The sequence below is a fragment of the Ambystoma mexicanum genome, chromosome 9 (genome assembly GCF_040938575.1).
Source record: "Ambystoma mexicanum isolate Mex_15411 chromosome 9, UKY_AmexF1_1, whole genome shotgun sequence".
In the NCBI taxonomy this organism is placed as follows: Eukaryota; Metazoa; Chordata; class Amphibia; order Caudata; family Ambystomatidae; genus Ambystoma; species Ambystoma mexicanum.
Window position 1 is genome coordinate 1,512,691,182 of NC_090931.1, and position 22,715 is coordinate 1,512,713,896.

The 22,715-nt window shown below is 45.6% G+C and overlaps 2 protein-coding genes across 2 annotated transcripts in view; both read right to left on the reverse strand.

The window, feature by feature from the left end:
- The window catches only part of LOC138489376 (zinc finger protein 135-like), a 36,391-nt gene extending 15,039 nt beyond the window's left edge, over window positions 1-21,352 (reverse strand). Inside the window, exon 1 of the mRNA XM_069617091.1 lies at window positions 21,252-21,352. Coding sequence (XP_069473192.1) covers window positions 21,252-21,281 — 30 coding nt within the window. The 5' untranslated portion in view covers window positions 21,282-21,352. The remainder of the gene's footprint in view (window positions 1-21,251) is intronic.
- Window positions 21,353-21,496: 144 nt separating this feature from the next.
- Window positions 21,497-22,303, reverse strand: LOC138489377 (zinc finger protein 551-like). Its single transcript, XM_069617092.1, has one exon. The coding sequence runs from the start codon at window positions 22,301-22,303 to the stop codon at window positions 21,497-21,499; it is 807 nt and encodes a 268-aa protein (XP_069473193.1).
- Window positions 22,304-22,715: the final 412 nt, after the last annotated feature.

The window sequence follows — 22,715 nt, forward strand, 5'->3', positions numbered from 1 at the left end:
GAGGCAATTGGAGGAGCACAAGGTCCAAAGCAAGATCCTAAGGAAAAAGGAATGGCATCACAGTAACAAGAGCTAAAGGAAAACTGCAGAGGACAATAATTGACCTTTGAAAGGTGCTCCCAAAGCACAAAACACAATGCACAGTAATCACTGAGATCCAGGGTGAAAACCTAGAAAACCCCAACAAAAAGCCTTCTGCAGGTAGAAAAGAAAGCAACACACTGTCAAAAGCATTTCCCTCAAACCAGGTCTGAAGGGTAACCAGTGTCAGAGACGGGTTAGTGAAAGTGATCCGAAAAAAGGGAATTACCAGGCCATTCCGACTTTTGCGGGCCCAGTAATTCCCATTTTCGGGACCCAGTACGTCCCCATTCCCATTCCCATTTGAGCCCCCATAGGGCTCAATGGGAATGGGGAGGATGCTCCGTTGTTAGCATCCTGGTGTGCATACCCCCATACGCGAGCAAACTCGTAATGTGGTGGCCCGGTATGAACGGTGCCGGTACCTTACTGGCACCGTTCGTATCGCGGCCGCCAGAGTCATAATAAGGCCCATTGACTGGGGGATTTTGCAACTATATGCTAACATAGTTTCTCCTCCACCTGCCTCTTTCTATGGGCCTCATTACACGGATGGCGGTAGGGATTTACCGGTACCGGTAAAATACCGGTACCGGTAAATCCTTACCGCCTTACTACGAGGTCCCTTTGCGGGTTGGGGGATTTAACGCCTGCTTTTTGCAGGCGTTAAAATCCAAACCGCTAAGGGACCTCGGAGCTAATTACGGCACCGCAAAATTGCGGTGCCGTAATTAGCGCCTTCCCCATTCCCATAGAGCCCTATGGGGCAGAAATGGGAATGGGGAAGGGCAATGGTGGAAGGGGGATTTACTGCCCCTCCAACCTTGGAATGGGGCGGTAAATCCCCTTTCCGCCAAGGCGGTGCCGGTATTTTACCGGCATGAGCCATGGCGCTAATAGCGCCATGGCTCACCGCCTACCGTGTAATGAGGCCCTATGTGTACCTAAACACAATGGGCCTCATTATGACCCTGGCGGTAGAGTGATATCACTCTACTGCCACATTACGAGTTCTGTTCGCGGGGCCGCTCTTCACGCCTGGTCAGACCAGACGTGCAGAGCGGCACCCGCTACGATCCTCCCCATTCCAATTGAGCCCTATGGGGGCTCAAATGGGAATGAGGATGTATCGGGTCCCGCGAATGGGAATTACCGGGCCCGCAAAGGTCAGAATGGCCCGGTTATTGCTATTTTGCGGGACTAGGACCCGAGTTTGGGGGTGGCCATGCCGGTAAAAATGGCATAAATAGAAGATACCTCACTATCTGCGCTACCAGCCGGTATTTGTTTGATACCAATTAAAAATAGTTTTAAGCACATATGTAAGGTTGGTACATTTCCAGTCTGGGAAGTACTACTGGTTAATACAGTTTTAGGTACATGTGTATAATTGACAAAATGCCGGTCTAGAAAGTACTTCAAAATAATAATTATATGCTTTGCATCGGTGGTTATTTCATTATTCCATAAAAAACGCCACGCCGACACAAGTTTAAACCCTTTCTGGGCCGTCTTCAGGGCGTAAACATATCAAACTAGTAACTGGTATTTCACCAAGCCAGTTTAAGAAAATGTTCAGGTAGCTGCAGAGTTTGATATGGTTTGGGCAAGTAGACGATAATATAATATCGTGAAACTTAGATCAGTCCGCCATTCAAAATGGGTTTCCCAAGAAAGAGTTTATTTTTCCTAACGGCAACGATATACTGTGAAAGTTCCGTTCTGATGACTTGTTGTCCGCTTTAATTAAGATGCACCATTTCTATGCTTCAATGCATGCAACACTACAAGTTGCTGCCGTAAAAATGGCATGGCTACCTACAAACTCTTAATGAGGCCCAATGTTGGGAAAGGGTACTTGTAGTGTCCTTGAGAAAAGGGCTCCATCCTGTACTGATATCTTGTTAAGGATTGAGTCCTTGTACCAATCCTAATAAGGTTAAATTGAAATCATATAGATCATGGATCCAGACCAGGTCAGACCTTTTAGGTTATCGCTGTTTTAATGGCCACTTCAACTAGTCAATAAACATTTTTAATGTCTTAGCCCCATACCTAAGGAAACATCCATCGAGAGATTTTCGATTTAAAGTATTGAAGTTGCCTCCTACAACGAGGGTATTGGGGATCAGGAGGAATATTCAAAGGGGTATGAGAACATGTCGATATTGTGCAGAGGAATAACAGTCTCTAGAACTGCTGTTTACCTGTAACCATATCCTGTACTGTAAGCGCCCAAATACCTCCGGGTCAGGAGCGCTATATAAATAAATAAACAAACAAACACACCATCTATGTATAAACAATCCTGCTTTGCGCCCGTTTTCGGAATGAAAAAATAGCAACTATTGGCAGTGCCTCGGATGAGAATTCGTGGATTAGGACTTTAAAAACAAATGAAATTTCTGTATTATGTAGGTTTTTAGATTTTCTGAAAGTGGGTTTAGACATTTAAATCTTAGAATCCTTGTTGTAAATGTTTTTAGAGGCTTTTTGATGTTGTTCGTTGATTTATTAAATATTTTTTAATATATTGGTTGATATATTTTTGTATGATGAAATATGTTTAAAGTGTGAAATGTTCAGGTCATGAACTATAACGCACAGTAAATAAATAATATTTATAAAAGTAGTTTGCCTTCCATCCAATCAGCCCGACATAATATTTGCCACAGGGGCATTTAATATTGTAGACTATGTTACTGCTCTCAAAAGTGCATAACAATTTGTTTTTGCCTGAGTTAGGTTGGAATACCAGGATCCCTTTCAGGATAGAACTGCAATTTGAGCATTGAAGGCATGGCAAAGTTCCACATCTGCTTGTTTTTGTGGTGGTCTAGTGCTATCACTCATTACTTGCATATCTGTCATGTTTCTGCTCCTACTATATGCAAAAACTGGTGGTTCGCTATATGGTTCTCCTAGTGTCCTATCTTGTGATAAAACATGTCAGTGTTGTTGTATAATCTTTTTGATTCTTGGAATTTGTGTGGAGTATTTTGAGATGTAAATCAATGCAGGTTGCGTTTTTGTGGATGATTGTCTCAAGATAGCTTCTCTCAAGACATTTTGGACTTAGTTCAGTGAACTGGTTATTTATGAGTCGTGGTATCCTCTTTCTTTGAATCTGTCTGATATTCTTTTCAGTTGTCTGGTGCAGTCTGACTCGTCTTTCACAATTTATTTGATTCTTAACATTGGCCATGTGGTAATTTTCTGATTGTGTTTGGCGGATGGAAACTCATTCTGTGTACTGGGTTGTTTCTGTCAGTTGGTTTTTGGTAAAGGGTGGTTTTTAACCTATCAGTGCTTATCACTGTCATATCTAAGAAGTTAAGAGTGCTGGTACTGTGTGTGATGGTGAATTGAATGCAGACATCAATGTTGTTGAGGTAGGTACTGAATAGGTTAAATTCCTCCTATGTGCCAATCTAAATTCCAAACCTATCATCAATATACCTGGCCCAGTATTTAACCTAGTTGTGCCAGATATGGTGGTGTAAGATGTGTTAATTCTAAAAATGTACAATTCACCATCACACCCAGTTTTTTCTGCGAGTGCATTTCCTTAACTGGCATCACCTCAAGTGGCTTGGAGTGTGCCACATTTTATGACTGCTATTTGTTTGGGAAGTTTTATTGATTCTAAGCATACAGTCAAATGTTCAGGGTTTTTAATTGGGGGTCCTACTGTAATTAGATAAACCATTTCCGTCCACAAACTGCCATAGCCATGAGGATTGGAAAACATGTTTATATGGCGCTGTTTTTATAGGTGAAAAAAAGCTGTGTAGTGTTCGTGTCTGTGGACATAGACATATGTCAGCAGATTTTAACCTATAGAAAGAGCCCTTTTTGGGCAGCTTATAACTTTGCTGCTCCTGGACGAATCCTCAACAAACTTTGGGCCTCATTACGACCCAGGCGTTAAGGGTTAACGCCGTCGTTAACCCTTAACGCCTATTCTGATTTTAACGGCTGCTCTTAACAGCCGTTAAAATCCATGGCGCTAACCTGCCATGATGCTAATTACGCCACCGTAATTTACGGTGGCGTAATTAGCGCCTTCCCCACTCCCATTATGCCCTATGGGGCAAAAATGGGAATGGGGAAGGGAAAATGGGAAATGGGGATTTACCGCCCCACTCACCTTGGAATGGGGCGGTAAATCCGCCATCCACCATGGTGTAAACGTAGTTTACACCATGTTGGTAAAGTTGGCGCAATTAGCGCCTGGGTCGTAATGACCCCCTTTGAAACCAAAAAAACAAACAAAAAAAAAAAAATAATATGACTGTCTCGGTTTCGTCCAGAAGGAGAGGGGGGGCAAGTTATTGGGGTGAGGGTGCCAACATTTTTTAAATACTCATAGAAACAATGGAATAAAATGCATTTGTGGTTATTGTGTGGCTGAAAGAGTGTCTGGAATCGGAGGGGGAGTCGAGAACAATTAAGATGGAGCTGTTTTTATAGGTGAAAAAAGCTGTGCAAGTGCTGCCGGGTCCGCGGTCAATTTTACACTGTGTGCACATGAACATATGTCGGCAGATGTCATTGGGATTGGGGGGTTCTGAGTGAGTCATATTATTTGAAGGTGTATTGTGTATACGTGTTATATGGTTTAATTGTATTGTGGTGGTTGTGGACAGTGGCCAGATTCTTGGGCCATTGGCTTTCAAATAATAAGACTCACTGAGAACCTCCCCCATCCCAATGATGTTTGTGGTCAATTTTACACTCTGCGGACACAAACATATGTCTGTGGATGTCATTGGGATTGGGCGGGTTCTGGCCGAGTCTTATTATTTGATGGTGTATTGCACGTGCATGTTATTTGGTTTAATTGTATCGTGCTGGTTGTGGGCAGTGGCCAGATTCTTGGAGGCGTGGGCACTAATTAGAAACACTATAGTAATATGGGTATAGTAATTATAGGTACTGTAGGGGGGAGTGCACAGTATTTGTAATATGGCGGGATGATATAACCGAAGGGTATATGGTATTTATAATTGCAGTTGAATTGAGGATAATGCTGATGGAATCTGTAGGTGAAGAAAAAAGAGAAAGATAACACTGGGTATGGATACTTAGTTGCATATGGAAATAAAGCTGGAATCTTATTTTTTTCTGTGTAAAAAAAAAACAGTATAATTTGTTAAATAAAATAGCTTAAAACCTTTAATTGCATACAATTGTACATATAGATTTCCGTTTTACCCTCATAAATAGTACATTGGATGTAATGTGTTTGGTCAGCTATCTAGAGCTACAAAGTCCTCTTTTTAGGGGCTGTGTGGGTGAAGACGGGTTAACACAAAGTATGCAGTATCCCACTAACAGCATCCTTCCTTTCTGTTATGGGTTAGTTTTTAGGTACCTCGTGTCATAGTTTTGTCTGCCCATTCACCACAAATGAGGGCAGATCGCCATGGATTATCCAAAAATATACATATTTTAATATTTATTAAAAAAAACATCAATTGACAATACATTTACTTAAAGACAGCAACATGATCACAATTCATTCTTACACATGTTTATCTTCAGAACATATACAAAAATACATGAAGCTCATATGGCGAAAGAAGCGACACACATAGTTTGGCCCCTTCTGTGCCTTGGCAGTAAACCACTCAATGACTCTACTGGTACCTTACACCGTGGTGCCCTCTTAATTGAGGAGGGCGAACAATGTGCCTACACTACAAGATGTGTTTCTAGGACCAACAAAAACTCTTAGCAATGCACACAAATAAATTCGGATTGCATTCCTTATCAGTGCTGTCTTCAGGGCACTTATTCTTTTTTCATATGCTCATGTTAATCGTATGACATCACAAGATTTTGCAGTGTTCCCAACATTCTACAAAACCAAACAGAGAAAATAAAAACGTAATACCATGGTTACTACGACTTTTATAGTGTCACCCTTTCCACCATAACCTTTACATAATTCTAAACAGAAGGATTCAATGGGCCTCATTACGACCCTGGCGGAGAGGGTATTACGCCGGCGTAGTGCATGGCGTACCCCTCCGCCCTACTACGAGATCCCTTACCGCCATGGCGATTTTAACGCCTGCTTTTTGCAGGCGGTAAAATCCATGGCGGTAAGGGACCTTGTTGTTAATTACGCAACCGTAATTTACGGTGGCGTAATTAACGCCTTCCCCACTCCCATTATACCCTATGGGGCAAGAATGGGAATGGGGAAGGGTAAAATGGGGATTGGGGATTTACCGCCCCGCCAAGGTCGGGATGGGGCGGTAAATCCGCCAACCACCCTGGCGGAGTTGGCAGCTTAGCGCCATGGACCATGGTGCTAATAGCACCATGGTCCTCCGCCAGGGTCGTAATGAGGCCCAATGTCTTTCAACATCACCATGCCCAGGTTTACAGTGAGTCAGAAGGCCACTGGGTTAATGATTTCCTTTATGGAGAAAGGGTCATAGCACCGGGGAGCCAATTTATTTGGTCATAAGTGTCGAGGCAGAAGTTTCGAGGATAGCCAGACCTTATCACCTATTGGGGGTCATTACGGGTTTGGAGGTAACCATGGCGCCATTAGCGCCATGGCTGCCTCCAAACCCATACCGACTCCGCCCTGGTGAATGGAGGTATTACCGCCTCATTCCAAAGTTGGCAGGGGCGGTAATTCCCCATTCACCAGGGTCCTTCCCCATTCCCATTTGAGCCCACATAGGGCTCAATGGGAATGGGGAAGGCGGTAATAACGGTACCGCAAATTGCTGTACCGTTATTACCTCCAAAGTCCCTTTGCGGGTCCCGTCCTTAACGCCTGGTAAAACAAGGCGTTAAGGGAGGACCCGCCAAAGGACCTCATAATAGGGCGGTAAGGGATTACCGGTACCGGTGCGATTACCGGTACCGGTGCCCTTACCGGTAATCCCTTACCGCCCGGGTCGTAATGACCCCCATTGTATATGAAGGCCCTGGTCTTCTTTTGGAGTCAGCATAGTGCTTGGTGTTTGTTCGGGCCTTTTCGAGGTGTTCTTTTGCTTCTTTGGGGGTCATTACGACCCTGGCGTTAAGGTTTTAACGGCGCCGTAAAAGGTGTCGGCGCCGTTAAACCCTTAACGCCTGATTACGAGGTCCCTTTGCGGGACCCGACCTTAACGCCTGCTTTTAGCAGGCGTTAAAGTAGGGTGCCACAAAGGGACCTTGGTGTTAAGTACGGTGCCGCAATTTGCGGCACCGTACTTAGCGCCTTCCCCATTCCCATTGAGCCCTATGGGGCAAAAATGGGAATGGGGAAGGGTCCATGGTGAATGGGGAATTACCGCCCCGCCAACCTGGGAATGGGGCGGTAATTCCACCATTCACCATGGCGGACCCTGGCATGGACCATGGTGCTAATAGCACCATGGTTTAGCGCTAGGGGTCGTAATGAGGCCCTTTGTGTATGCTGATGAGGGTTTCAATCCAGGAGTCAACTGGAGGAATTGGGGTAGGATGTGGGAGAATGGATGGTAGTACCGAAGGGTAGAATCCTTGGCTACAGAAGAAGGGGCTGGTTTTGACAGCCGAGTGATCCGAATTGTTGTAGGCGAATTCAGCCACAGGTATTAAGAGTGACCAATCATCCTGGACCTTGGTGGCGAAACAGCGAAGATATTGTTCCAGAGTTTGGTTCATGCGTTCAGTAGCTCCATTGTTCTGTGGATGATAACTAGGGCACGTTGGATTCCTAGTATGCGACAGAATTGTTTCCAGAACTGAGATATGTACTGGGGTCCTCTGTCAGATATGATATTGGCGGGTAGTCCGTGAAGTCGGAATATGTGTTCCAGGAAGATTCCGGCAAGTTCAGAGGAGGATGGTAGTTTATATAAAGGTGTAAAATGAGCCATGTGAGTGAATAAACCAATGGTAACCATGATAGTTGTGTAGCCCCTGGAAGGTGGTAGTTCCACAATAAAGTCCGTAGCGATGAATTCCCAAGGTCTTATTGGCAGAGTTGGTTGGAGCAGGAGACCTGCCGGTTTCTTGTTGTCATGCTTGTTTTGAGTGCAGACTGCACATGTTTGGATGTAATGCTGGACATCAACCTTCATCTTCGGCCACCAAAACTGTCTTTGTATTAGACGGAGGGTGTTGGTGATGCCACGGTGTCCTGAATGAAGGGTATCATGACATAGGTTTGTGATCTTTTGTCGTAGTCTCTGAGTGGGGATGACCAGGTAATTGTCCTTGAATAAATATACGCCCTTCGTCTTGAGGTTCCATTGATTCTTTCCATTAAACTCCTTCCAGATTTCAGAGGACTGAGTTTGAATCCGAATGTCTTCTAGGAGACTGATTGCTTGGGCAACCAATATTGTGTGGGGGAACATCTTTGGGAAGGATCGGTCTTCAAGAATTTCATAGTCAGGACGTCGGGATAAGGCGTTGGCTATTAGATTGTGTGTTCCAGGAACATGATGGATTTGAAACTGGTACTGGGCAAAGAAGAAGGCCCAATGGGCTTGACGACTGTTCCTACATTCCAGGGATTGCAGGACTTGAAGATTCCGATGATACGTGCGGACCTGAACAGGATGTTTCGCTCCCAGGAGTAGATGCAGCCACTCTGTGAAGGCTTGACGGATGGCTAGTAGTTCCTTTTCCAAAACAGAATAGTGGGTTTCTCTAAGAGTCAAGGTGCGAGAAAGGTAGGCAATGGGGTGTTCTAGTTTGTCATCAAATTCCTGTTTCAGGACTGCCCCGATGGCGTAGTTAGAGGCATCAATTTCCACTAGGAAGGGTCGATCAATGTCAGGTTGGGCCAAGATGGGGGCTTGTGTAAACTCCGACTTTAACCGTTGAAACGCCACATCTTGGACTGCTGTCCAGTGAAAGGGTGTATCCTTCTTCAACAATGTAATGATTGGATGTACAATCTCCGAAAAAGAAGGTATGAATTTCCGGTAGAAGTTAGCAAGCCCCATGAAGAATTGAATTTGTTTCACAGTAGTTGGAACAGGCCAGGATAGAATGGAGTCTACTTTCGAGCGGTCCATTCCAATTCCCCCTCGGCTAAGGACAAATCCGAGATAGTGAACAGTAGACACATGGAAAAGGCATTTCTCGGGTTTAGCCAGGAGTTTATGTTCACGTAGACGTTGTAAAACTGTTTTAACATGTTCTTCATGCTTCAGATGGTCCTTGGAGTATATCAGTATGTCGTTTGGGTTTTCTAGAACCCCGTGCGTGTGTCCTCGGGTTCCAGCGTGCGGTTCGTGACCCGATTTCAGGAAGCGTTCAGATGTCCGGGAAGAAGTCCAGGAAATGGCGAGGTGCACACTCGGAGATACGAATGCGGTGGCAATCCAGGATATGCAAGGTGAGGAAAAAGAGAAAGGATGAAAGAAGAGGAGATTCAGGGGACCGGGAACCAGGAATCAGAAGTAATCGCTGTACGAACTCTGGCCGCACATGTCTGACTACTGCAAGCGGTAGCGTTGAGATGCGCAGGGCCGCGGGGGCGTGTCTGCTTTGTAGGACGTAGAGCGTACAACACGGAGACTGGCAAACAGACGGCCATGTTGGGAGTACTGCTGAGTTCAGTCCCCTATGGGTCAGGGACCATGAAGTCCAGAAGGGATGCGTACGGAGGTTCATGGCATCCACATCATTGCGTCTATTCCCCTGTCCAGGTCCTCCAGCTGGTGGTGGTGGCCCCTGGGGAGTAGGGATGGCCATGAATGATGCCATTGTTGAAGTTAAATAGTAGTTGTGCCAATAGTCTTCCACCCCATAGAAGGGAAAACTTCCATTCAGTTTTCAAATGTCCACGGGACCATTGGCAATCACGTCATCACGCCACGCGTATGGTCACCTGAGGGTCTGCGATGTCGTCAGACGTTCACAAACGTTTATGACCAAAAAACAGCATAAACATTTGTAGAAAGTTGATAGAAGTGTTAAGCATGAGGCTGGGAGGTAGGGAATGACACAGTTTTCACTTAAAAGTTCCTAGATTTTCTGTAAATGCAGTTTCAAAAAGTTCACGAAGCACAGGACCATTCACAAACACGTCATTACATTGTGTGCGCACTGTCATGTGATACTGTCCATGATGACGAAACAACGTCCGTGGACCTCAGAGGTGGAAGATGCAGCACATGGCTGTCTGCACGACACCGGACAGGGCTTTCGGTCTGCAAAAGGTCACCCATTGCGACACAGGACTCTGAACATCTCTATAAAAAAAATATGAAAAAATGATATACGAGAAATTTATAGTGTAACAAATAATGTTATTTATGAAAAGGGATGGGTATTGCAATTGAAGAATTTGGAATGTTATAAAGTGTTCATTAGGGGAGGGAGGGAGAGATTTGATTGGGGTGATTATTGGGGGAAGGTGAACAGGTACAAGTAGGACATTTATAATGCATATTTCCAATAATACAATGTTTAACATAATAGAGAAGTTCCTTAAAAGTCTACTGGTAAAAACCCATGAAATTCAGTGAAAAATACTTTGTTAAAGGCACGTTATGGTGACAAGTGAAACCGAAAACCCCCACTTATGGTAAGGTAGGCAACCATAACTCGCGCCATCCCTATGCGCTGCTAAGACTAACACCCAGGACATCAAAGATGACATCACAAATGTCATTGATGACATCACTGTTGACATCACATATCTAGGCCAGTTGTTTTTGTTCACTGACAGAGAAAATAACTGACAAATGTCTGGGGGTTTTTCGGTTTTACTTGTCTCCATAACGTCCCTTTAACAATGTTTTTGACCTTAAAACTTTGCCATTCCCCACTTTTTAGCATAATGTTTAACACTTCTGTACACTTTTTGCAACTTTTCCCACAGATTTTGTGTTTATCGACATTCGCGAACATCTGACGTCATTGTGGACTTTTTGGACAGTGTCACATGAGCACGCACTTGTGCGTGGTATGATGATGTGTCTGCAAACGGGTCAGTGCTTTGTGAACAGTTCGGAACTGCATTTTCTGCTGTTCTAGGAGCATTCAAGCTCAAAACGTATCCTTGGACAGCTCCTACACCTATTCTTACTCATTATCCATTAACAATCTAGCACAGAGCACATACTCAGAAGAGTATTATCAAAACTGCTATTTAACTTTAAAATGACACACCCTATTGCCATCCCTCCTCCCCACGAGCCACCACCACCAGCTGGAGGACCTACACAACAAAAACAAAAGCACAGTGCTTTAATTTGTATCAGTATATATGGTTATAAATGTACATCATTTATATCTTTTTTTTTTTTTTACCAATTTCTGTTTTGAATAGGGTTTTATTTTTGTAATCTGTATTAAATTTTATGTCTCTTTGTAAATGGTGTAAACCAAAATAAAGTATTACCTACCTCAAAAGACAATTAAGAGGACCAAGAAGATGAGGTAGAGGAAGTGTCTACCTCTAGTACCCAGAGAAAATCATGGGTGTGACAGTTTTTTATCACTGTTGGGAATTTACCAAAGGCTAAAGCTACCAAAGTGAAATGCACTGAGTGCAACTTTGTAATGAGCCATGGACTACCTGGACAGTACTCCTACGGGACCACATCCATGCACCACCATACCAAATCCAACCACTGCAATGCTCTCAGAAAGGTTGTTCCTTTCTTAGCAAGTAGTAGGCTGTCTTCCTCCACCTCATCTTCCTCAACCAATACTGTAAACACACAGCCCACTACTGTGGAACACAAAATCCCACCAGCAACCTTGCAATCATTAGAAGATGCTGTTGATCCATATCTTTCGAAGACAAAAGTACTATGTATGTACTGCAACACACCACTCTGCAGGGGGGAACAATTTTGAAGTGCTTTTGAAGCTGTAATCAAGGAGCATGAGAAACACTGCCCCCTACCTTAGACGTAACACATGCGCAACATATTCCCCTGTCCACCAGCCCCTCCATATTTGTGATTGGTGCCTCTTCTCTCATTTCCCTCCCCACCTTACTTTCTGACATCTCAAGCAACAGCAAACAAACACCAAAAAAAGTTTCTTTAGTTACCACCTCTCACAGTTAAAACATAATCTTATAGACTCCGTCTACTTTACATTTCTAAGGTTCATACAAAATTTCGTCGCCATTAAGCCCCTAAAGAACACTATGGGGGTCATTCCGAGTTTGGAGGTAGCCATGGTGCTATTAGCGCCATGGCTGCCACCAAACTCGGGTCCGGGTAGTCAGAATGGGGACTTACCGGGTCATTCCAACCTGGGAGGACCCGGTAAGTCCCCATTCTGAAAACCATTCCCTGGGCTCAATGGGAATGGGGAAGGAGCCAATAACAGGCCTGCAAATTGCAGGTCCGTTATTAGCTCCCTGGTCCCTTAGCGGCTCCCGCTAAGGGCGGCTGGTAAAACCAGCCGGCCTTAGTGGATCCTGCTAAGGGACCTCGGAATGCGGCGGTAGGGCGTTAACGGCACCGGCATCCTTACCGGTGCCGTTAACTCCTTACCGCCAGGTTCAGAATGACCCCCAATGCATTAAACAATATAATTGGAAGTTTTCCTTTCTTGTGACCTTCAAAATACCACCCCTCAAACATGACATAATTTCATAGTCAGCGTAAAATACAACATCTCCACTGGTTGGCCTTCTCCATGGTGCAATTGATAAAAAAATAGCTCTATCCTAATCATACAGTAACACCTGAGACAGCTCGGGCTGTAGCATCCCAGCTAGACAGACCGATCATACGGCGAGTGGAAATCAATGAAGCCAAAACCTTGTTGCATCCTATGTAACACCACAATGCCTGCCCCATAATTGAGCCTTTTGCCTTTCTGCCCCCTGCACCTGCTCACACTGAAGCTCCCGACTCCATAAATGCCGCCAACTCTGGATGGATGTAACCTTCTAGTTACCTTCTCACATTTAATTGCTGTATAAAGAAAGTGTGCCTCATTACACGGACGGCGGTGGACCAAGGTGCTATTAGCACCTTGGTCCATGCCGGTAAAATACCGGCACCGCCTTGGTGGAAAGGGGAATTACCGCCCTATTCCAAGGTTGGTGGGGCGGTAATTCCCCCTTCCCCCATTGCCCTTCCCCATTCCCATTTTTGCCCCATAGGGCATAATGGGAATGAGGAAGGTGCTAATTACGGCACCGCAAATTGCGGTACCTTAATTAGCTCCCTGGTCCCTTTGCGGGTTGGTTTTTAAGCGCCTGCAAAAAGCAGGTGTTAAATTCTCCAACCCGCAAAAGGTCCTCGTAGTAAGGCGGTAAGGGTTAACGGTCACCGGTACCATTAACGGTGACTGTTAACCCTTACCGCCGTCCGTGTAATGAGGCCCAATGTGTCAGAGGCCCTGCTGCTGAAAATTAATTTCTACTATTTGTTTTATCAAGGCAATTTTACCACTGAACCAAGTGCATTGTTCTCAGCGGGGGCGCTGTGCTCACAACCTATTTCTTAATTCTGGCAATGCTGCTATCTGGGGCTTTCTCGTCTATCTCATTGGGCCTCATTCCGAGTAGGACGGTAAGGGTTAACGGTCACCGTTAACGAGACCGGTGCCGTTAAACCCTTACCGCCCTACTACGAGTTGCCTTTGCGGGTCCTTCCTTAACGCCTGCTTTTAGCAGGCGTTAAGGACGGGACCCGCAAAGGGACTCCGGGGTCAGTAACGGTACCGTAATTTATGGTACCGTTATTGCCGCCTTCCCCCTTCCTATTGAGCCCTATGGGGGCTCAAATGGGAATGGGGAATGGCCCTGGTGAATGGGGAATTACCGGTCCCTCCGACCTCGGAATGGACCGGTAATTACTCCATTCACCAGGCCGGAGTTTGGACGAGTTCGGAGGCAGCCATGCCGCAAATAGCGGCGTGGTTACCTCCAAACGCGGAATGGGGCCCATTGTGTCCTTCACAACCATTGTGTATTCATTAGACTATCGTTTGGGAATGCACCTGCTGTCTCGAGTCTCGTTTCAGGATCCTGAGAACTTTCGGACAACAATTGGAAACTATTTGGCATTCCTTTCCATCCTGACGTTGACTACTCTGAGCTTGATGCCCATTAGCAGAAAGTAAAATAAAATTAAATGGCCATAGCTAAAGAATGCAGCCTAGTACCTTAAATGACAAAATCTACAACCATTAACATTGGCGTATTCTAACATGGCAGACTTCTTGCTCAATACAACTATCAACTAAGGCTCTGTCCGTGTCAGGGTTTCAAAAACAAAACTGTCCTGTGTCTAATGTTCTATTCTGACCCTCCCACTACAAACGTAACCCTAAGGTGAAAAGAGGACGTGTCTTTAACGTTGAGTGGTTTGGAAGAAGTGTTTATAAAGGAAGGATAAATGACTTAAATAAAAGGTTTCTTCAAGGAATAAAATCTTGGTTTTAGAGGGTAGCTCCCTTCCCCTAGATTCTTCTTTACTCCTTGAGGTTTTCATACACCATAGTTCTTCGTGCTTCTTTTGGCCAAGTACAACACTTGTACAACAACTATTCGACTTCACCATCTTTGGGCCTCTCTTTGCCAAATGCAACAGTTGAAAGAAACTGTGTTGTCAAGCATGTTTTGTGTACAAGAACAATTCTTTGGGCCTTTCTTGGCCACGTGCAACACATATATATAGAACTTGTTTAAAACAATCCTCTTCAATTGCCTGGTATACTCCCCTGCAGGACTTCTGTTTCTTTGGGTTTATCGCCCACCCCCAAAGTTGTCTGTATATAGTATTCAATAATGCATCCTCTTGATATATGATCTTCTTTCTACTTTCTTCGTATTGACACTGTGTACATTTACACATTAGAAAGGGGTTTCTTTATGACTCAAATTCCTTTCTCTTTCCCCTTTAAGTAGCGTTCAATTGTTCACACTCTGCATGTTCACCGATACGCTCCGTTGTCCATGTTGCTTTTCGGAGGACTCACCGGTTTATGTAGGCATTGATATCTTCAATCATGGTCAGCTGGGTAATGTGAGAAACAATAGGTTGTCTCACTTACTAGTCCCCAGGGATCTCTTGCTCAGGTGGCCAGGGCACGGCCATCGCTCTTGGATCCAGACCCTGGTGGTAAACCAGTGCGAGAGGATCACCTGGGTTAGGGGTCTTCAGTGAGTGGGGGTGAGGCGACCGATGGTGAGACGCGGTATTACCCCCCTTTCCTGTACACCTGACCCATCCTATTTCATAGGATTCTCTGATGTCCGAACGCCCCTCCCCCCCCCCCTTCTACACAAAAAATGGTATGTGGAAGTGGATGACAGAGTAATGAGGCTAACCCTTACATATTTCATTGGACATGTCCCGCTAATCGGGTCAGGCACTTTACTTTAAGTGCATACATCGGCTACCAATTAACCCTTCCCACACAGATAAAATACGGGACGTAGAGACACACTCTGAGCAAGGTGCAACAGGAACAGAACTTCTGGGTCGAAGGTTAACCTACTGTAGCAGAACAACAGACCGAGGGATGAGAGCAAAGGGTAGAGAGTCCCAGGAGTTCCATGAAGGATGTTGTTGCCTCCAAAAGGCAGCGAAAGACACTTTGAGAAGCCTAATATTCCAAACAGGAAGACTGCATTGGGTTTCAAGGATGACAGCCACCCTCCAGGTGAAAAGCAGAGTTGGGGAGGCGAGGCCAAGCCTGTGGTACTAAGCTTGACTCGTGAATGAAAAACTGCAAAGAAAAGAAAGAAACGCACACAGCCGGTGAGTTGGTGAGCGACTTGAAAGACCAGTGTGTAACAAGGAAAGATTGAAGTTGCAGCTCTATATCGCACAGTTGAAGACTGCATGTGTGTCGGTGAGATGCAAAGAAAGGCAGACATGTGAATGAACTTTGAAGTACCGATAGCTGTGAAACCAGCGATACTGAGTAGCAGAGTGGTCCGGCGAAAGGAAGTAGCCCACTAGAAAGTCTCTGTGAAAGGTGAAATGTTTGTGTTACAAAGTAAAAAAGTGACTGAACGGTAAAGAGCAAAGTGATCAAAATTTATCCTGGAAAAGGAGGAGAGTAAAAAGGTGAATGTTGAACTTATGTGCTTATGACATCAAACTATACAGAACAAGAGTCACTGGGGCAAATAACACAGGAGTGTGAGCGGAAGGGAAAGTCAAAGTGGTCATGCAGAGGTCTGTAGTAAAAGCCACGTACATTTGAAAGTCTTCCACATCAGGAAATGCTCCGAGCCAGACTGAGGGAGACTGGAAGCTGTAATAAGTTAGGGGAAGGGAACCCCTAAGGGATGTGAATTAAGCTTGAGGAAGGGAACCCCTGCAAGTGTTTTGCTGTGAAACGCCCTAGCCCGCCTGAAACAGACTGGCGTGAACCTTTGTTGAACTGTGCTTTGAAAGCTGGAAAGTGAGACTTTAATGTGGAAGGCCAGGCGGGCCTCAAGCCACGTTTTGAACTGCCTTTGTGTTAAAAATCTGAGCTAGAGTGTGTCATACTGCCTACGGGGACCGCCTTACTCTGTGCTGTCTAACGTGGGGAGGAGAGCTGACTCAGCCACATTTATTCTTTATATTTGAACACCGTCTTTCCTGCTTACATATTCTCCTTTACACACTTTTGTACAAGAGATAGGGCAGGCATTAGGTTTTGTTAGTTTAGGCCATTTTGATTTGACGGACTCAACTAGGACTGTTTTGTTTATTATTTGATGGCAGAGACTACTCCCATTCCAAACCCAGAGGGGGTAATTCATGGAATATTTGCGCCGAAAAAAATGGGATGTGTGCGCCATTCTGCCAGCAAATCCCTGTTTAACAAATGGGGATTTGCGGGCAGAATGGCGCACAAATCCCGTTTTTTTCGGCGCAATATTCCATGAATTACCCCCAGAAACTTTAATAAATGTTTTTGCAAATTGTACCTTTTGTGTCAGTATCATACTTGTGAAAACATGCCTCCCTTACAGTAAGGATTCCCGTCTGCTTCCCTCTGGTGGTCTTTTTTCCTTAGTTGGCCGGTCCTCTGGGGCTTCCTCTCGACACACCTGCTGTCTTTGTGGCTCTGGTAAGTGAAATACTGTTCCCCTGTGAATGCCCAGGAGTTCTTCTCCGGCTCCTGGCACTCCTGCAGCGACCTTCACTTCAGCAGTCCCTTCTTCCTCCGGGGATGAGCCACCTGACTCCACCATGCCGGTCCTGGCTTCTATGTTCTCTGATTCTGATGCAGCGGTGAAGCCCTCTCACCAGTCACCACAAACATTCCCTGTTTGGTCTGCTTACATTACCCGGGCAGAGATGAGTGCCAGCAAACAGTAGAGCGCTCACAAGATTTGCTGTCTCTTTTGCGCCATATTGCTCGATCCTTCTTCTTCGTTGCCCCAGTATTTTGTGAATTCTGGGAACAGAAGTGCATTATGAATGATTGACTTATGGAATTCGGATAAGCACTTTCAAAAGGTTTTGATGGCAAGTCAGTTCTGATTGATGAAAAAATGGGTCTGAAAGAGGGGATTTCATCACATTGTCAAATTAGACCAAGGTTGGAATGTTGGTCCGTAGTTTTGGTAAAAGGGTTTTCCCTGCTCTTCATAGGAAAGGGAGTGGATAGATGACAAAAGGCCATAATGGTTTCAGACAAGGGGTTGTTATTTTCAAGAGAGAATGGGGGATACCATGTCTCGTCCGATGGAGCCGCGACATCTCCCCGGAGCTGTCTCCTTTCATGTGATCCTCCCACATATAACCGCCCCCAGGGTCAGGGTCAGGAATTGACTGGCATGCCCCTGGCAACATGGAAGGAGGTTACCACCAGGGAATCGGTGATTAACCCAACAAGTTCATCACAGGGTTTACAACAAATATGTTTGTTGGTTAAATGGGAATTGATATATGTAAAATATACCTACTTGTTGGGTGTGGTTTCTGACCATAGTCAGACACCGTCCTCAAACCGACCCAAGAAGAGGGCATACATCCTCCCCCTCCCTACATGGAAAGAGGAGTGCCCATGTGTGTTGGTGGAAAGGAAGAGAGGCCAGCAGAGACACACCGAAGAACCCTCCTCCTGGGAGGTGTGATCTGGAGAGACAAGCCAGCACCAGACATGGGGCATCATCACGAGTTGGGCGGTAAAGCCGGCGGTATTACCGCCGGCTCTATTAGCCCTACCACCAAACCCCCCGGTGCTAATAGTGCTGGATCACGGGTTTGGCAGAACGGTTAGTGCCCATTCCCCATTGGGTCCATTCATGAATTCCTCATTCCCCTTTAGGCCCAATGGGGAAAATGTGTGCTATTACCGCCGGCGGATTTCCCGGCCGTGGTAATAGCGCCAAAAATGGCCAATTTTGCCACAGATTTCCCCCCAGCTTGTACCTGGGGGAAATCCGCAAAGGCCATGATCTGGCGGACCCTTAAATGTGGCAGTAATAGCGCTACCGCTGCATTTAAGGGTTACCGCCAAACTTGTGATGAGGCCCATGGTGTTTTGACACGCGAGGGAGGAAGCAGAATGCGCAGCAAACATGCTGCAGCACAGAAGTGAGAGCTCCAGAACAAGACCAAGAGGCACATCGGAGGGAGCTGGATCCACCAAAAGACAGTGAGAAGCGGAGCCGATATCCAGACCAATCTAGGAGCCAATGAGAAGGAAGCACCTGCACCAATAGAGAAAGAGGAAGCTGACAGAAGCCCTCGCCATTTCCCCAAAATGCCAGAATGGAGGAGCGCCACTGGAAACGAAAAGGTACGTGGTTGCTCAGGGAAGTTAGGAGGTGGGCGGTCAGATCAAGACAGACCCCAAAGCGGGTTGGGAAGCAAACAACCACAAGGTGGGGTAAGAGGCAAGCGACTCCTAGGTGCAATGAGAATCAGGTGGGGTTAGAACCCAACAACCACAAGGTGGGGTGAGAAGCAATCGGCTGCAAGGCAAGGTAAGCCCCAAATGACCCAAGATGGTGTGGAGACAGCACAAGCCCAAGTCAGGTTAAAAAAAGCAAGCAACCCAAGGGAGTGTAAAAGTAATCCAGGCTTCAGGTGGGTCAAATAGAGGCAATATCCAATGTTGGGTGTAAAACTTGAGACTCCGGGTAGGGGTAGCCAACAGAAAGAGTGGAGAGGACATTACAAGGATCCTTCAAATATAAGGTGCAGGGACAACCGGGAACCAGATTAACACAGCCCAACAATCCCAGGGCTACCAGACGCACATAACTGGTACAAAGTGTATGACAATTACAAAGGCTGACAGAAAGAGGGGAAAAGGGAGGCTGATTTAAAGTGAACTTACACCAAAGATGGAGGAGGTAAAAGAGACATTTTGGTACCTGAGCAACAGGGCCAAGGGCCCCCTTTTGGAGAAACATAACTGCAGGCCAGAGGCCAACCAACATTCAACCATTGGGCAAGATGCCATAACTTTGTTTACATTAGCTTCTGTTCTGCTTTAGTTTTAGGGACAGGAATCAGGGTAGATTAGGTTCTAGACGAGGAACAGAAGTAATTTTGTAGGACATCCTGACAAGAACCCTTTAGACTTCTTTCTTGTCTCCAGGAAAGGGGTAGGATAGTTAGAGAAAGATAAGATTGTTTTGAATAAAGAGACATCTAATCCAAAATGACACCTTGTCCGTCTCCTGATTCTGTTAGATGTAATGCTTAATTGTTCAATAGCATGCAAATCACACTATGAGATTAACACCAACATGTAGCAGGCACAGCTGTATGGATGATTGGAGAATCTACCTAGTCTCCGCCATCCTTGTCATAAATGCCGGGGCTGAGGAGAGTTCCAGGGAAACCCTTGTGGTGGAAAAAACCCTGTTCTTGGTGGTTGTCATCTCGTAGTGCAGGACTCAAAGCTGACCCCAGAATGTTGTGCTACTGTGTGGTGCTTAAGGAGAACGCTGGAAGGGAAAGGGAGGTATGAGTATGAATCAAAGAACAAAACCCTGCCCTTAAGTTGGGTGGTAGTAGGATTTACCCTTCGAGAGGTGAATAGGCACCGTTCCACGTGATCAGCTGCCTGGAAGGTTCAGGGAAGTAGGAAGCAATCTGTAAGAGCGTGTGTGATAAAGACAATTCGAGTGAAAACAGTAAAGACAATGTTCGCCGGAATGGAATTCGTGGGAAAGAACCCTACCATGTGTGAAGCACGGGAGGCGTGAGAGGCAAGGCTGGCGTGGAAGGCAGAGAGGGAAGCTGTGAGTTCTGGAAAGTGTAGCCCTGGTTGCTGAGGGCTGCCGGTGGGGATAGTCAGTCAGCTTCTGGAGGGGAGGGAGAATGGTGAGTGCAAGAGTAGCAATTTGTGGGAAATAAGGTAAGAAAGTATTGGAATGTACCAGTGATGGGAAGGTTCCCAGAGAGGGAGCGGGATAAACGGGGCCGGCGCAGCTGACAAGAGAGGTCGCAGGGAGGCAACGGCACTGCAGTATGTGAGGGAAAGAGACACAAGAGAACAAAGAATAAGGCTAGGCATTAATCCACAGATGGGTAGTCAGAAGCTACAAGATAGCAAACCCACGGAGCGCGGCCACTGTAAGAGTAGCAATGCGACGCTGTTTTGGCTGGGATTCTTGAAATACGCTGTCAGAAGCAGAAGGCAGAGCCAAGATTGTAGTGTCCTGGCAGATGTCTGCAATGCTGTCAACCGATGGCGATGCCATCTTGGGAGGAATATAATGTAGTGCAGCCAAATGCCTCCAGCAGCGCCATACAGGCCACCGGTGCTGACACAATATCACAGACTCTGACTTAACACACATCTTCAACAAAGTCCTCCTAATTGTATAGAAACAACCGAGACACCTATCACAGTCTATGACCAAGAGTACATTTCCACTAGATCAAGAACGAAGATGACCCAGAATGTACTCTTGCCACATCAGGAGAGGCAAAGCATGCCAACACCTCTGCACTGGATCTGCTATAACAACCCTGGAGAACTGAACAATACAGATACAAGGGTCATACAACTGCAGGTCATTCAATGTTGTGTACCTCATCCAATGCAAAAAAATGCACGCAAGGCAGTTATGTAGAAAGACTTGCAAGGAGCTGTGAGATAGGATGAAACTACAAGGATACACCATCATGAATCAAAAAACAGAAACACCAGCGTGTCGACACTTCTCAGAGGATGGGCAACCACTGCAGGATCTATCGGAGATGGTTTTATAAAGGCAGCCTCTTGAATACCACACACAGAAGGTTTCAAGTGTCCAATGAAAATCTTACCACGTTCAATGCACAGATACGGCTTTTCATAGTAGCAGACCTTCAATGTCCACTAGTGCATGAAGGGTCGCTGAAACTCGTCTTTCATTCTATGCATTGATGGGGCTTCTCCCTGTATGGATCTTCTGATGCTCATACAGATATGAGATACAAGTGCAGCTTTCCTCACACTCCGTACAATGGTATGGTTGCACCCTGGTATGGATCTTCTGATGCTGGTACAGATGTGAGCTCTGAATGAAGCTTCACTCACACTCTGTACACTGGTATGGTCGCTCTCCGGTATGGATCTTCTGATGCTGGTACATATCAGAGTTCTGACTGAAGGTTTTCTCACATTCTGTACACTTATATGGTCTCTCCCCAGTATGACTCTTCTGATGACGGTATAGACTTGAGCTCTGATTGAAACTTTTCTCGCATTCTGTACACTGGTATGGTCGCTCTCCAGTATGGATCCTTTGATGTCTGTACAGATTTGAGCTCTGACTGAAACTTTTATCACACTCTGTAAACTGGTATGGTCTCTCCCCAGTATGGCTTCTCTGATGCTGGTAACGATCTGATTCCTGACTGAAGGATTTCTCACATTCTGAACAATGGTATGGTCTCTCTCCAGTATGGCTCTTTTGATGCTGGGCCAGAATCCAACTCCGACTGAAACCTTTCCCACACTCTGTACACTGATATGGTCGCTCCCCAGTATGGAGCTTCAGATGCTGGATCAGAGTTGAGCTCAGAGGGAAGCTTTTATCACACTCCGTACAATGGTATGGTCGCTCCCTGGTATGTGTCTTCAGATGCTGGTACAGATGTGATTTTTGGGTGAAGCTTTTTCCACACTCTGTACACTGGTATAGTCGCTCCCCAGTATGGATCTTCTGATGCTGGTACAGATTTGAGCTACTAGTGAAGCTCTTTTCACACTCTGTACATATGAACAGTCTTTCCCGTGTGTGGGATCTCTGATGGCTTCGGAGGTCAAAGCTCTTACCACACTTGGTGTACTCGTAGGACTTCCCCGTGGCATGGATCCTCTGATGGCAGCTCATTTTCTGTGGAAACAAGCAGAGGTCCCATGTATTATTTGATAGCATTGTGCAGCCTAAAAAGCAATAGGCCTAGGGCAGAGCGATTCATTCATTGTTTTACACAGTCCAATCATCAATAATGATAATAAAATAACCCTTCTGAGCCTTCATGAATCAAGAAAGAGAAATGGTCAAATAGACTTGCAGGGAGACTACAGCACTCATTTACATGTACCATTTTGCATTTAGACAAATGTATTATTTTTATAAAACATACATGATATGATATGGCATTTATAACACGCCTGAACACAAGTGTTTCTCGGTGCGACAAGACAAGGATGGGAAACAGAGGGAGGACAAAACAACAATCTTACTAGGACCTGTGTCATTCAGATTGCGCAAGTTCAGGGAAGAGGAAGGGGAGAAGTGC

Bases quoted from the DNA above. Each gene is read 5' to 3' on its own strand.
- LOC138489377 (XM_069617092.1), bottom strand. From the start codon at position 22,303: ATGAGCTGCCATCAGAGGATCCATGCCACGGGGAAGTCCTACGAGTAC.